We start from the raw sequence: 12,779 nt of genomic DNA, 5'->3' as shown, positions 1-12,779 counted from the left end.
ACGGTCAGACGGAAGGTGGAAGGTTGGGCGCGCGCGACAAGTTCAAATGCACAGGAAGGTGGCGCAGTAGGCAGCCCGGAAAGGGAGCCAGGTCCTAAAGCCCGCCGAAAGGAGGGAGAAGAGTCAGGGGGGTCAGCGTCAGCGTCAGAGGAATCCCGGAAGGAAGAGACCCCGGGGGGCAGAGGGACCCAGAGAAGAACAGTCAGGCGGAAAAGGTGGAGCAAGGCTAGGATATTAAGTTGGTGTACAAGGGGCGGAGACTCAGATGGAGCTTCGCCGATCTAACCATGAGACGTAGAGTTGCACGCAGCAGCTTGAGAATGGAAACTGTAACTCAATAAAGACTTTTATTTAATGATCGCTGGCTAGCGTGATCCTCTGTGAGCTAGGATCTGGAAGCAGCTCTGACATGTACGTTACTGATCTGCTTTTTTATTTCTTTTGGTAACGTGAAAGGTGTTTGATGATTACTGTGTTTTGCCTTGATACAGACATGAAAAGCAAACCTTTTTTCAGAGGTGTAATCATCCTGTCTCTCAACTGAATTCATTCCACTTCCACTACTAGCAGAAAATTTTACTAGAACTCCCAAAATGTAATACAGTGGTGCCTCGCAAGACGAAATTAATCCGTTCCGCGAGTCTCTTCGTCTTGCGGTTTTTTCGTCTTGCGAAGCACGGCTATTAGCGGCATTAATGGCTTAGCGGCTATTAACGGCTTAGCGGCTTTAATAAAAAGGAAACAAACTCGCAAGAACTCGCAAGACGAAACGTTTCGTCTTGCGAAGCAAGCCCATAGGGAAATTCGTCTTGCGGAACGACTCAAAAAAGGGAAAACTCTTTCGTCTTGCGCGTTTTTCGTCTTGCGAGGCATTCGTCTTACGGGGCACCACTGTACCAGTACTTCAGGTTTAAGGATGATCTTGTTTGATGACACACCACATTATTATATAATAAATGAGCATATATGTCTTAGATCTTTGAGCCACAACTATCCAACATGCATAAAGGTTTTTTTTAGGAAGCACTTCTGATATTCACACCTTAAGTGCACAATATCACATGTATTTGTCCTCTAAAGTGTTACAGGTGTGTGAGAGATGACTACAACACATTTTGGCAGTACAGTCATACCGCGGGTTGCGAACGTGATCCGTGTAGGAGGCATGTTTGCAATCCGCAGCGTTCACAGCCTGAAGCACCGTGTCTGTGCACGTGCGTGGCGCAATTTGGCGCTTCTGTCCATGCACATGGTGTCATTTTGTGTTTCTGCACGAGCGCCGAAACCCGGAAGTAACCCGTTCCAGTACTTCCAGGTTCAGCACAGTCAGCAACCCACAGTGTTCATAACCCGAGGTATGACCGTACAGAAAGATAACGTGTGTTCTGCATCTGAACTCTTCTTCCATAGTGGCTAGGCTGGAAAAACTGAAATGAAATATCCTCTGCAGCTTCCAGTATAATACAGCTGCAAGTGACTTAAGTACTGTATTTTTCCATGTATAAGACTAGGTTTTTTCCCTAAACTAGGGGGCACCTTATACATGGGGGCGTCTTGTAGACGGAAAAGTACGGTATTTAACAAGTTGCTTTTTTCAGGGAGTCTGAGAGAAGGGACAGCTGTTCCTCCCAGGAAGCTTGAATGTTACTAGAGCAAACAACAAAATGCGTAGTTCAGAGAGGAAAGGTTAGAGCTACCATGTTTTTGAGCACAAGGGGTCAAACTGTTTGAGATGTGTTTGAAATTTCCTTCCTTCAGCTTCTAGGACTGAAAGAGTTTGGGGAACTAAAGAAATGGATCTAGGCCAAGTACCATTCTGTTTCCTTTTAAGTCTGCAAAGGAAAAGTCATTGATATTGTTAACTAAACCACCACAGGGAGATGACTCACAGATATGCATGTAGCCATGGAAGTATCATTCCTCACTGGGCTTTAATCACTTCATTTTTCTAATATTAAAGTGGACATTTTATAGTTGCAATTTTGTGTGGAACACACTTTCTTCTTCTTTTTCTAGGATGCCTCTGCATATGCTGTAACCTGGTTCCTGCTAGTCCTGAAGAAGTAACATACTCCGTGTCCTTTTTACATAAAGGTATGTTAATAGGGCACTCCTGTGCATGTCTACTTAGAAGTAAGCCCAACTGAGTTCAGTGAGGCTTCTCCAGGTATGTGTGGATAGGATGGCAGCCTAATGCATCTTGTCCAAACTTTGCTATTTGTATTCTAGAAGGCCTCATTCTGTTACAGGATTTGTATTTATCTTAATCTCTGTCCCCTCAATCCTCCTTACCCCTTTGACACTTGCTTTTGTTTCATATCCAAATTTTCAAAAGCAAATACGTCTAATTTCAATTATTTAATTTTGTAAAGAATAAAGTAGATAGTGAAAGCACCAAAAGGAAAGAACTATTTAATAAAACTGTATGGAAAATATCTTCTTGAATTCATTGTTTTTGTTGATGTAAAATACAAGAATTCAAAAGTACTCTCTGCCCATCATAGAATTACAAATGTATGTGATCTGCCCATCATAGAATTTTGCATTGTCAACACAATCTAAGCTGTATTTCTACAACATTAATATTATGGTTTGCAAGAGGACTTTGGAATTTGCCTGCTTGAAATTTATTGTACTTATTTAAACAAAGCTTTTTGGGGTTTTGCTTAGTAAATTTATTCAAGGCCTGCTCTTGGCTTCCTTGATTCATAAATGGGAACCACATTCCCCCAGACACGATTACCTGAATATCTGCACTTCAGTGAATAAACCAGAGGATTTTATCCAGTGCTGCACAAATGGAGTCTTGTTTGCGCAACAGAACTTCCCTTCTTTGCCTCTGCATTTGTGCTCCCAGTATCTCCTCTCGAGGGTCCCTCAACCCTCAGGAACAGATTTTGAGGGTGCGAGGGAGAGGGGTTGCAGGCAAGAGGAGTTTTTGTGCAAGCAGAACAGCAACACAACCCAAGAAGATTAAATTAATAATAATTTGCAGCTCAAAGTTGAACTTTGTGATGCAAGCGGAAGCAGAAGAGTTGGTTCTGTAATGTTACACCCACTTATCTGAGAGAAACGACCAGGGAATTCAGTAGGCCTCATTTCTTAGTAGATATACATAGGCTCCAAAGCATTTAATCCAAACTTCCTCCGAGGCAGATTTCTGATGTTTAAGAAGCTTCTAGCAAAGGGGTGGGTAACCTTTCAGGCTGTAGGGTTGTATCCACACCATCACTGAACTCTCCCATTGGCCATGCATGGGAAGCAGATCACTTCCTCCTCATATGGTGGTCTAGACCTTGTGTATCAGCCCATCCTGTGTTCAGGAGTAACCTCTGCTATGAGGTGAGGCAGTGGTTTCTTTCTAATGCTGAATTAAGAAATTTTGGAGCTCTGGTACAGTTCAAACTAGGACGTCCCCCCCTTCCTAAAGGTACACATGAAATCAAGTACCACAACAACAACAAGGACTTTATTTGCGTAGCCAACAGGCCATAGCATCAAAGGACAAACACCGACAAAAATACATTACAAATATAGTTACTGTATAATCTTATGACCTATTAAAACCCTAGGTAAAAGCTGGATTATCATTCATCAATGACCCCCTGTCCCATGGGCGGCGGCCTTTTCTCTGGTAGATTGTTCCAGGTCGGTTAAGTAAATAGACCAGCCAAATTGAAAGATTATAAATATAAATATAACCTCGGAGGGATGGTCAGGACAGGGAGAAAGATAATAATAACCAGATGCAGATAAGTTAATAATCTCAGTACTTAAAACTTGGTAGAGATAATAAAATACTAATAATAAAACATAATGATAATAATGATAAGATCCTAGACGAGGAATCCGGGTGACGACACTGATGTCATTCAGATGGCAGCTCTCAATCTCATTGCTCTCTCGATAAATTTAGCAACCTTCTCTGTTGTCGAGCTGTTCTGGTCGGCTAGGAGTGAGAACAATTTGGCTTCACAAGAGCGGCTCGGGATGGCAGATAGGAGCGGCGTGTTGGTCTCGTCCCTCAAGTACCACAAAGTAAGCCTTGTGGTTTCTTAAAGAATAGCAAATTGATCATGGCATAAGTTTTCATGGACCAGAAGAAATACTCCTGAGCATGTGCAGATGGGGCAATAGAGTTAGGCTCTCACATGTCAAGTTTGTTGAATTACACCCTTCTTCCACCACAGCACGCAGAGATGTACATGTTCACACAGAGAGAGGCATATGTGCGACATTGGGAGCGGCAGAGATGCAAATGAATGACAATTTCAAATTTAAGGTGGAAACCTAGCTGAGGTGGAACTTTCCAATTTCTATTTTTCTATTATTTGTTCAGGAATAGTTGTATAAAACTGACTTTGTGTCTGTGATATACAAAAACACACCCCCTCTTAATCCTTTGCAGGTTATAGTAAAATATACACTATTACTCTGGAAAGAGGGGATTCCTCAGAAGTGAAAGATCTTACTTTTTTAAATCTTGGTAAGTTTCTAACTTCCTCTTTCTCCTTCAGTACTTCCCTTGATTACATACAATTATGATCAAAAATCCTTAAGTGGTTTTTTTATTGTGAAAAGTGGAAATGTACATATTTTCCTTCCTTTGTCTTACATGAGTCTATTACGCTTTCCCAAGATGATTGCTAAATAAGCAAATCTTTCTGTATTGACCTTCATTTCGTTTGGCATTAGCAAGTAGCTTTAGTTGTCTACGGTCATGAGACCATAGCATGCTTCTTGGGGGAAATGAGAATAACCAGGCTGCTTATTTCCTGTGGCACGGCATGCATAAATCTTGCTGTCTTGTGTATTGTGCCTCTGAGACACAGGAGTGGTTTTTGCTGGCAAAGGAAACTAGGCTGGGAGTCATGTAGTTGGCACACATACAGGATACAAGTATTCTGGTTTTAATGAGATTAAACATACATAGAATATTGTTACAAAAGTTGGGTGCCTCCCTCTCTTTCTGCCGAGCAGCGGCAAGAGCCCATGGGGTCTATGGTCCTTTGGAGAATTGAGACATGGCAGAGGCTGTTGTAGCTTTAAAAAATATACAGTGGTACTTCTGGATACGCACACCTCTGGTTGCGTATCCTTCAGGATGCGAATGCAGCAAACCCGGAAGTATTTTTCTGGGTTTCGCTGTGCGCACATGCACAGAACAGGCGCCTCTGGTTGCGAATTCCTCCGGAACGGATCCTGTGCACAACTGGAGGTACCACTGTAGTTTATTCACCTATTTACATGTTCAGGATGCATGGTTATTTCAAGAGGGGCTTGTATTATTATTATTATTATTATTATTATTATTAAATTTGTATACAACCCTATACCTGCAGCAGTGCAGTCATCTTTCAGCCAGCCTGCCCAAGATGGCTGCTTTCTTCCTGCTTCTTATTCCCAGAACCCCTTGCTACTAGACACACAGTTACCCAGGCAACCTTCCATACCCCTGTCTCTGTTCACACCTGAAGGTGGGGAAAGCAGTTCTCTTGCATTGCCAATGGCCCTCAATGGCCTTTCATTGTTTCTTAATGGCCCTAGCGTGGCCAGGTCGTTTTGCATAGGCTAGCCCAGGAATTCCTCTGCAGCTTGTATTCTCCCTGCAGATCCCAAATAATCAAAATCCTACCATTTATTAATTTCTAGGGTTTAGGGGGTCCCCCCTCCAAATCTGTAACAATATTTTGAATACAATAGTTCTGAATAACTCATCTCTCAAATAAGCCTGAGCTGTAAGGATAATTAAGTGCTCAAAATTAACAATTCTCTCCTGTTCCCCCCCCCCCAAAAAAACGTCTGTATGTTTGGTTGTTGTGAAAACAACTACAGACTATTATGTGGCTGTCTACTTACCTGGACACTTCCTGCATCTTCTCAACACTCGGCATCCTGACTTGATGTGCTATAACTTCTTTCTAACAGGTACAGTGGATTCTTTAACAATTAGTTCTGCAGCAGCTTCTCTCAATAGAAAGTCCTTCTGTGTCCTTCAGGTGCCTCTACAGAAATGAAACCCACGTGGACAATCCAAAATAGAAAGAACAATGAACTTTAGAAAAATTTCAAAGCAAAGCCTCAAGCTCTCTAGGCAGTGTGTACTGTCGTGCTCTTTCCCAGTTTTCTGCACTGGCTCTTTAATGATGAAATTTCGGCAAATTGGCAAAGATGCCATTTACACCACTATGTACTCAGTGCACAGACAGATCATGCCCTGAGGGCATCTTCCACCAGCATATTTTCACCACATATGCCTTGGAGCTAATGGGTGTTTGCACAGGAGAACATGCTCTTGCGCAGGCCCCATTAATTTCAAAAAGGGGTTTGTATGAGAACTACTGAGCTTGACCTTGCAATAATTTGAAAGCAGTGTCTGGGCACAAATTGCTGAAATGTCCTTGAAAATTTAAACGTATGGCAACCCGTGTTGGATTTTGGCAAATTTCCAAAACAACGACAACAAAAAACTCAACAATTTTGGCTAAGTTTCACTTTTTGAAATAAGGCAACCCTAGCTTATTCCCAGATAAAATTGTGTCTAGAATTGCAGCCTCGTTGTTTTATCTTCTCGTTTTTACTGCATGCTTGCATGGTTCTAGTTTTCTTTTACCTGCTCCCACCCACCAAATATAAAACAAAAACAGGAATGTGATCCTACCTTTTCCTCTTCCAACTGTGAGACAAGCTAGGCAGTTTATGTGGGATATTTCCCCCCACTTTGAAAACATGATCCCATAGGAAGGTTTGAATGGGTTTATGACGAGACGGGAGCTTTAAGTTTCTCCCTCCATGTTGACATCCTGACAAAAATTACCTCTCCCACCCCCCACAAAACTGCTGTACCCCCTGAGGGGGGGCTGTATTTGGGGGTTCTATGTCAGGTTTTAAATCCTTTTTCATTTGTTATTTGCTTGCCTGGACTTCTCCGTGAGTAAGAGTGGGATATCAATTTAAGAAATAAATATGTAATACCAAGCCATATAGGGACGCGGGTGGCGCTGTGGGTTAAACCACAAAGCCTAGGACTTGCCGATCAGAAGGTTGGCGGTTCGAATCCCCGCGATGGGGTGAGCTCCCGTTGCTCGGTCCCAGCTCCTGCCAACCTAGCAGTTCAAAAGTACGTCAAAGTGCAAGTAGATAAATAGGTACCACTCTGGCGGGAAGGTAAACGGCGTTTCCGTGCGCTGCTCTGGTTCGCCAGAAGCGGCTTAGTCATGGTGGCCACATGACTCGGAAGCTGTACGCCGGCTCCCTCGGCCAATAAAGCGAGATGAGCGCCGCAACCCCAGAGTCGGTCACGACTGGACCTAATGGTCAGGGCCCCTTTGCCTTTACCTTTACCAAGCCATATAGTTGTTAGATTGGGTGAGGTGGATGAGCATCCTCCATTGCCCTCCCTTCAAATCTGGTGAGCCCTTCATTAGTTTAATGTAAATACTGGTCATGTGTCATGTGTCATTGCTAGCTTTCTTGGATCTCGTAGCACAGGAGCCACAACTTTCGAAAGCTCTTAGAATAAAGGCAAACATGTGATGCAGGAGGTTCCTTTCCTGCCTTGATTCATGTTTTCAGTCTCCTAAAGGCAAAAGCATTGCAGCCCTTCTAAGAAATGCCACCAACCTTACTCACCTGAAAAGCACGCTGTATATACCAGACATTAGTCATACACTGAAGCATGCAAAACGAAGGGTAAAAGTCACTGGTGTATTATAGGGCTTGTTCCTCATGGAAATTACACTGGGGCACGAGGGGATTTGTATATTTCAGTGTGCTGTGTGAAATGTAAACTACTTCTCTGCAACCCTGTGTTATTCAGGTGGGAATGCAAAAATTAATAGTTTGCACACGAACGCCCTCCTTTCCCCTCTCAAGTCGATGGTCTTGGATCGCGGCACAGGAAGCATATTTACCATTGCAATAAACAGGCAGGCCTTGCTGCAGTTTCTGTGGAACAGCAAGTCGGATAACGACAGACTGGCAGCACTTCACTGTTTACTTCTGCATATTGGAAGCACTAAGGAATTGGAAACCCAGGTGGGAAAAGGATTCATTTTTTTCATGCAGCACAAAGGTGGATGCCATTTTGTGTGTAAAACATAGCAGCACAGTTCCTTTTATTAAGCAAATAGTTGCTAAAGCCATGTGTCCCAATATTGGCATTAAAAATATGCCACAATCTGAAAGCAGGAGCCCAAATATATGTAGGAATTTTAACGCAGCTCCTACAGAAGTTTAGCTTCGCAACGAGTTTCACTGGCTTGCCCTAAAGTAGGTCAGAACAAAGCCACAATCTGGTTGGGATGGGTACAGTGGTAGAGAGTTGGGGAAACTAGAAAATGTTCCAGAGATAATCTGCACTCATTGTATAAATTTGCATGCAAAAAATTAGACGACAGTAAGATTCAGATGATTTGGGGAGACTTCATGGCCAATCAAAATGGCAGGAGGAAGAAGCTTTGTTGCTTGTAGGTTATTTGGAAGGTGGCATGTGTTTAGTCTTAACTCAGGAAAGCAAAGCACAGAGATTTAAAGTCCTTATATTTTTACTGTAAACCTTCACACCTCAATCTGTGCTGACCATTTTATATTCTTACTTTCACAGATTATCCAGTGGATTATAGAGAACGCAGCCACTTGTTTTACATTTGACCCCATACAGGAACTTCTCATTGGTAGGTGTTTCTCGGACTGGCATCAGACTGGAAGTAGTGTGGGGTCTGTACACATGAGTTTGTTTGCCTAAAAATTCAGAGGTCACGAATCATTGGAGGAGAAACCCATTGGGAGGGGAATTTAAGTCAGGCTGACTAGCCCAAGGTCACTCAGAGAACTTCATGGCTGAGAGAGAATTTGAACCATGGTCTTCCAGGGGCTGGTCCAGCTATTACACTGAGAAGCCCAAGGAAACCCATGCTGATTCTTCATATCTGATATATTCTTTGAACTCCTGGTATTTTTTGGAACACTTGCAGGAAATACGTTGACTTGGAGGTCGCCAAAAGCCTTCATTGAAATGTTCTCTCAATTTTCTCAGCTTCTTTGTACTGGAGAATGTGTCTGAAGGACAGCAAACTGGATAGTGTTTTACCATATACACCACTCCTGTACTGGAATGAGGTAAGACAAATGCAGAATTGAAGAACTTACCCTTTCTCTTCAGCTAGGATTTAATTAAGAGTCTGTAATCGCTCCTCTTTAATATGGCCCCATAATTGGAAACTGGGGGCGGTATCAGGCTGCCACTGTTCCTGTGTGGGATTCAGTCACAGACCAGCAAATTTAGGTTGTGCAGTTACAGAGGATGTGTTACTCTTGCACAACAAACCCACGGCCAAAATGGGACTTCCCAAAGTTACAGGAAAACGCACTGAAAAATGTGGAGCAACAGTTGGTTGACGCAAAGTTGTCTAACCTCCCTGCAGTTTTTTTGCAAACAAATTGGGATGAATGCTTAATAAGCAGGTTGTCTTGAAGCAACCTTGAGCACAGAAGAGAAGACTATTCCCCCTTTTTTTCATAGCCTGCTATCCAAGTCTGCAGGGAAAATTGGTGCCACATCCCTAGCCTAGATTAAGATCTTGTGTTCTTGTATTTGTAGGATCTCCCTGGAATCGTATGCAGAACACACATTATCTCACTACCTGTGTTAAAGGTATGTCTGCATAGGAGACACTTGTTAGCAGGATAGTGAGTTGCATGTTTGTGGTTTTCAGAAATACTTATGTAGGTTACCTGTATGTGTAATTCACCATATTTTACAAAATTGCCACTAGGGGACACTATTGTTCCACATTGTTTTTCAACAGTTTTATCAAATACTGTCGCATACTTGCTGCAGGAGGCAATACCTGCAAACTCCGAGACTGAATGGTGCACTAAATGCCTTAAGCACCTGGATTTTGAAATGATTCCAACATTTACTGTTTTTCATAGAGTAATATCAGAATTCCACACCCTCATGGATTTTATATGGCAGATGTTTAAGCAGGAGCAGGCAGGATTCAAGGACTATTGTTTGACTTCATATTTCCTTCAGAATCCATGTGAATGTTTCATTCAACATAATCATTTTATGTTGTACTGATGTGAAAACGTTGAGCATGCGTTAAAATTACAAGCAAGGTCACTGCCAAATACTTCAACATGCAACTAAATTGTTGAAGTTAATATCTGAAGATTTAGTATAACCAAACCTACTCTCAAGATTCCCCATCTTCAGGAGAAAAATGATGGTTGCATGTATTTTGTTTCAGTGTATAAACATTTGAACTTAGCAGTTTTGAGGCTGTGCAACAGGTTAATGTCTGGGTGATGCAAAATTTCTCTATCACTCACTTTAAAGCTCTTTGCATGTCTCATTATCTTCTTTTGCTTAACTTTTGTTTATAGGAGGAAATAACGTCTCTGCTCTCTCTCACTCTTAAGGTACAGAAGTGCAAAGGCTTCTGGGAAAAGCTAGGTTCAAGCTTGGAATGCTCCAGGTGTTTTGACCCACACATGTGTTTCAACAGCAAGCTGCTCAGGCTGGAACGGGATAAACTGCTTTCAGATGAGGTAAATGGATCTCAGTAATGAATATTATGGTTCAGACTTTCCATTTTGTCACAGCCAATTTATCTGTATACTGTGTTCCTCACAAGTACATTGTGCTCAAAGTGGTTCATAGGATATATAGAGTATAGTAACCACAATTATAATACCTTACTATATAACAACCAGTGCAACAATTGCAGTTGATTTAAAAACATATGAGAAGATTAAGTGAATGTAATAGGACGTACCAGTAGACCACAAAACAATATCCAATATCAATGTTATAATCACATTAAGCAGTTCATTTAGTAGTTAATAATTCAAAGATCTAACAGTATGATACCACAACCACATCAAGCTAACAGAAAAAGAGGATAAGATAAACCAAAATAACCGCAAGACACTTTAGAGAACTCAGATGTGTAAGTGGATTTGCATATTGATTAAATCACTTGACTTTTTTTATATGAATTGCTTGTTGGCAGAAGTAGTTTTGTAATATATGGTTGCTGTCTTAGAGAAATAGCACATTTTTGCACACTCGTTTCTCTTTAACTGAAAACCACTGTTTTGATTGGTAACTGGTTCTGTGTTCATGAAGAAAGGTTTGTCCTACAGTGAAGAAATAACTGGGCCTTGCTGTGGATTCACATGGTCGCTGGGAACTTTAAATGCTCATTTAGACATCTCTTTGCCTAATCCCATTTCAGTACTCCTTTTATCTGCCATCCAGACAGGTGTGATTCAGCCTGGGGTGACCAATGTAGGCTATGCATTTTGTACACGTGGCTTCTCCTAGTCAGTGCAAGAGCTGGTTCGGGTGTAATGAGCAACCACAGTTTCCCATTCTGTGAATTAGCTTATATGAAACTCAGGTTCATGCATTGTACTGTGGGTGGTTAAACTGCAGTTTGTTAGAACAAGACAGAATCAAAACATTATGTAACATCCTTGCTTGTTCTGAGACAACGGTATAAACAAGAAGAGAGGTGGGAAGTGGGAAGGCCAAGGCAGGCTTATTCACATATCTGGAAACCATGTTTTTTGTAATCTCGGCCAGCTCAAAGAACATTCTGGGGAGCAGAGGACCCACTTTTATTCTGGGTCACATCCACTGTATTCTGGTTTTCTGGAACTTAACTGAGAACTTCTGAAGCTGTTGCTTGCACAGTTGGAGTACATAATTTGACAATGTAGGTTTCCTGTCTTCCTTCCTTCCTTTTATTTTGACTTAAAAATTCTTATTAGACATTGATAGAATAAAATTGACTGTATCTCATAATGTTCTTAATTCAAGTAATTTACACTTTGATTTAGAGAACTGAAGAGAGAACAATATATACGGAAAGCATGCTTGAAAACGCAAAGAAGTAAGTTGATTTCTGTAACGTTGCTGTTTCCAAAAAGTGAAAGACTGCATTTTAAAGGGTCTGTCCGTTTTTAGTGTGTTTGTGAAATTTAGCTGGAGAACAAGTTGCAGATGCCTCCAAAAAACACTTTGACTCCTCATGGCGAACAGTCAATGGTCCATTGGTAACTTCAAACCGTGTGGGTTTCTGCTATCAGGTTAAGCAGGGACACCATCTTGTTGGGACTGAGTTATGTTGGGCTTCCCCCAAAATTTGATCCCATCACTCATGTACCCCGGGGGACACATGACACCAATGCCCCCATTTGCAACAAAAGTTGGCGCCTCTGATGTTGAGTGTTCACCCCTCTTCACTTTCATCAGCACTGGCATTTATGTTGGAGTTCACAGTGTGATGGTAGAGATCCATGTGACAACTGCTTCTGTATTTTCTGACTGAGGCAGGCATCACCTGACACAGAAAGGCCACCCTCCCTGTCATTTTCAGGCCTTGCAGTACTGGCGTATCTGTGGCAGAGCAGTGCATGGAAACGCTGTTTACCTTCCTGCCGGAGCGGTACCTATTGCTCTACTTGCACTTTGACGTGCTTTTGAACTGCTAGGTTGGCAGGAGCAGGGACCGAGCAATGGGAGCTCACCCCGTCATGGGGATTCGAACTGCTGACCTTCTGATCGACAAGTCATAGGCTCTGTGGTTTAACCCACAGCGCCACCTGCGTCCCTGCGTTTGTGTTACTAGTATTCACTTAGTTATCCAGGTTTGGTGTGTGATATAATTCATACCTTATCCTGTTTGGGTTTGCATTTTTGCAAGCTTCTGCCTGTTCTATTTGTTGGTGTGTGAGCATCTACTCTTGGGTTTGCATTTCTTTCT

The 12,779-nt window shown here is 42.1% G+C and overlaps 1 protein-coding gene across 2 annotated transcripts in view; it reads left to right on the top strand.

Moving 5' to 3' along the window:
* Window positions 1-12,779, top strand: part of GSAP (gamma-secretase activating protein) — a 57,430-nt gene that overhangs the window by 26,110 nt on the left and 18,541 nt on the right. For both annotated transcript variants that reach the window (XM_081023565.1, XM_081023564.1), the window contains 9 exons: window positions 2,017-2,094; window positions 4,409-4,486; window positions 5,836-5,928; window positions 7,820-8,037; window positions 8,606-8,675; window positions 9,038-9,120; window positions 9,602-9,655; window positions 10,429-10,557; window positions 11,854-11,906. In XM_081023565.1, coding sequence (XP_080879691.1) covers window positions 2,017-2,094; window positions 4,409-4,486; window positions 5,836-5,928; window positions 7,820-8,037; window positions 8,606-8,675; window positions 9,038-9,120; window positions 9,602-9,655; window positions 10,429-10,557; window positions 11,854-11,906 — 856 coding nt within the window. The remainder of the gene's footprint in view (window positions 1-2,016; window positions 2,095-4,408; window positions 4,487-5,835; window positions 5,929-7,819; window positions 8,038-8,605; window positions 8,676-9,037; window positions 9,121-9,601; window positions 9,656-10,428; window positions 10,558-11,853; window positions 11,907-12,779) is intronic.

Source organism: Podarcis pityusensis (assembly GCF_964106645.2).
Source record: "Podarcis pityusensis genome assembly, chromosome: 10".
NCBI classification, from domain to species: Eukaryota; Metazoa; Chordata; class Lepidosauria; order Squamata; family Lacertidae; genus Podarcis; species Podarcis pityusensis.
Note: the sequence above shows the minus strand (reverse complement) of the source record. Positions and strands in the feature narration are given on the sequence as shown.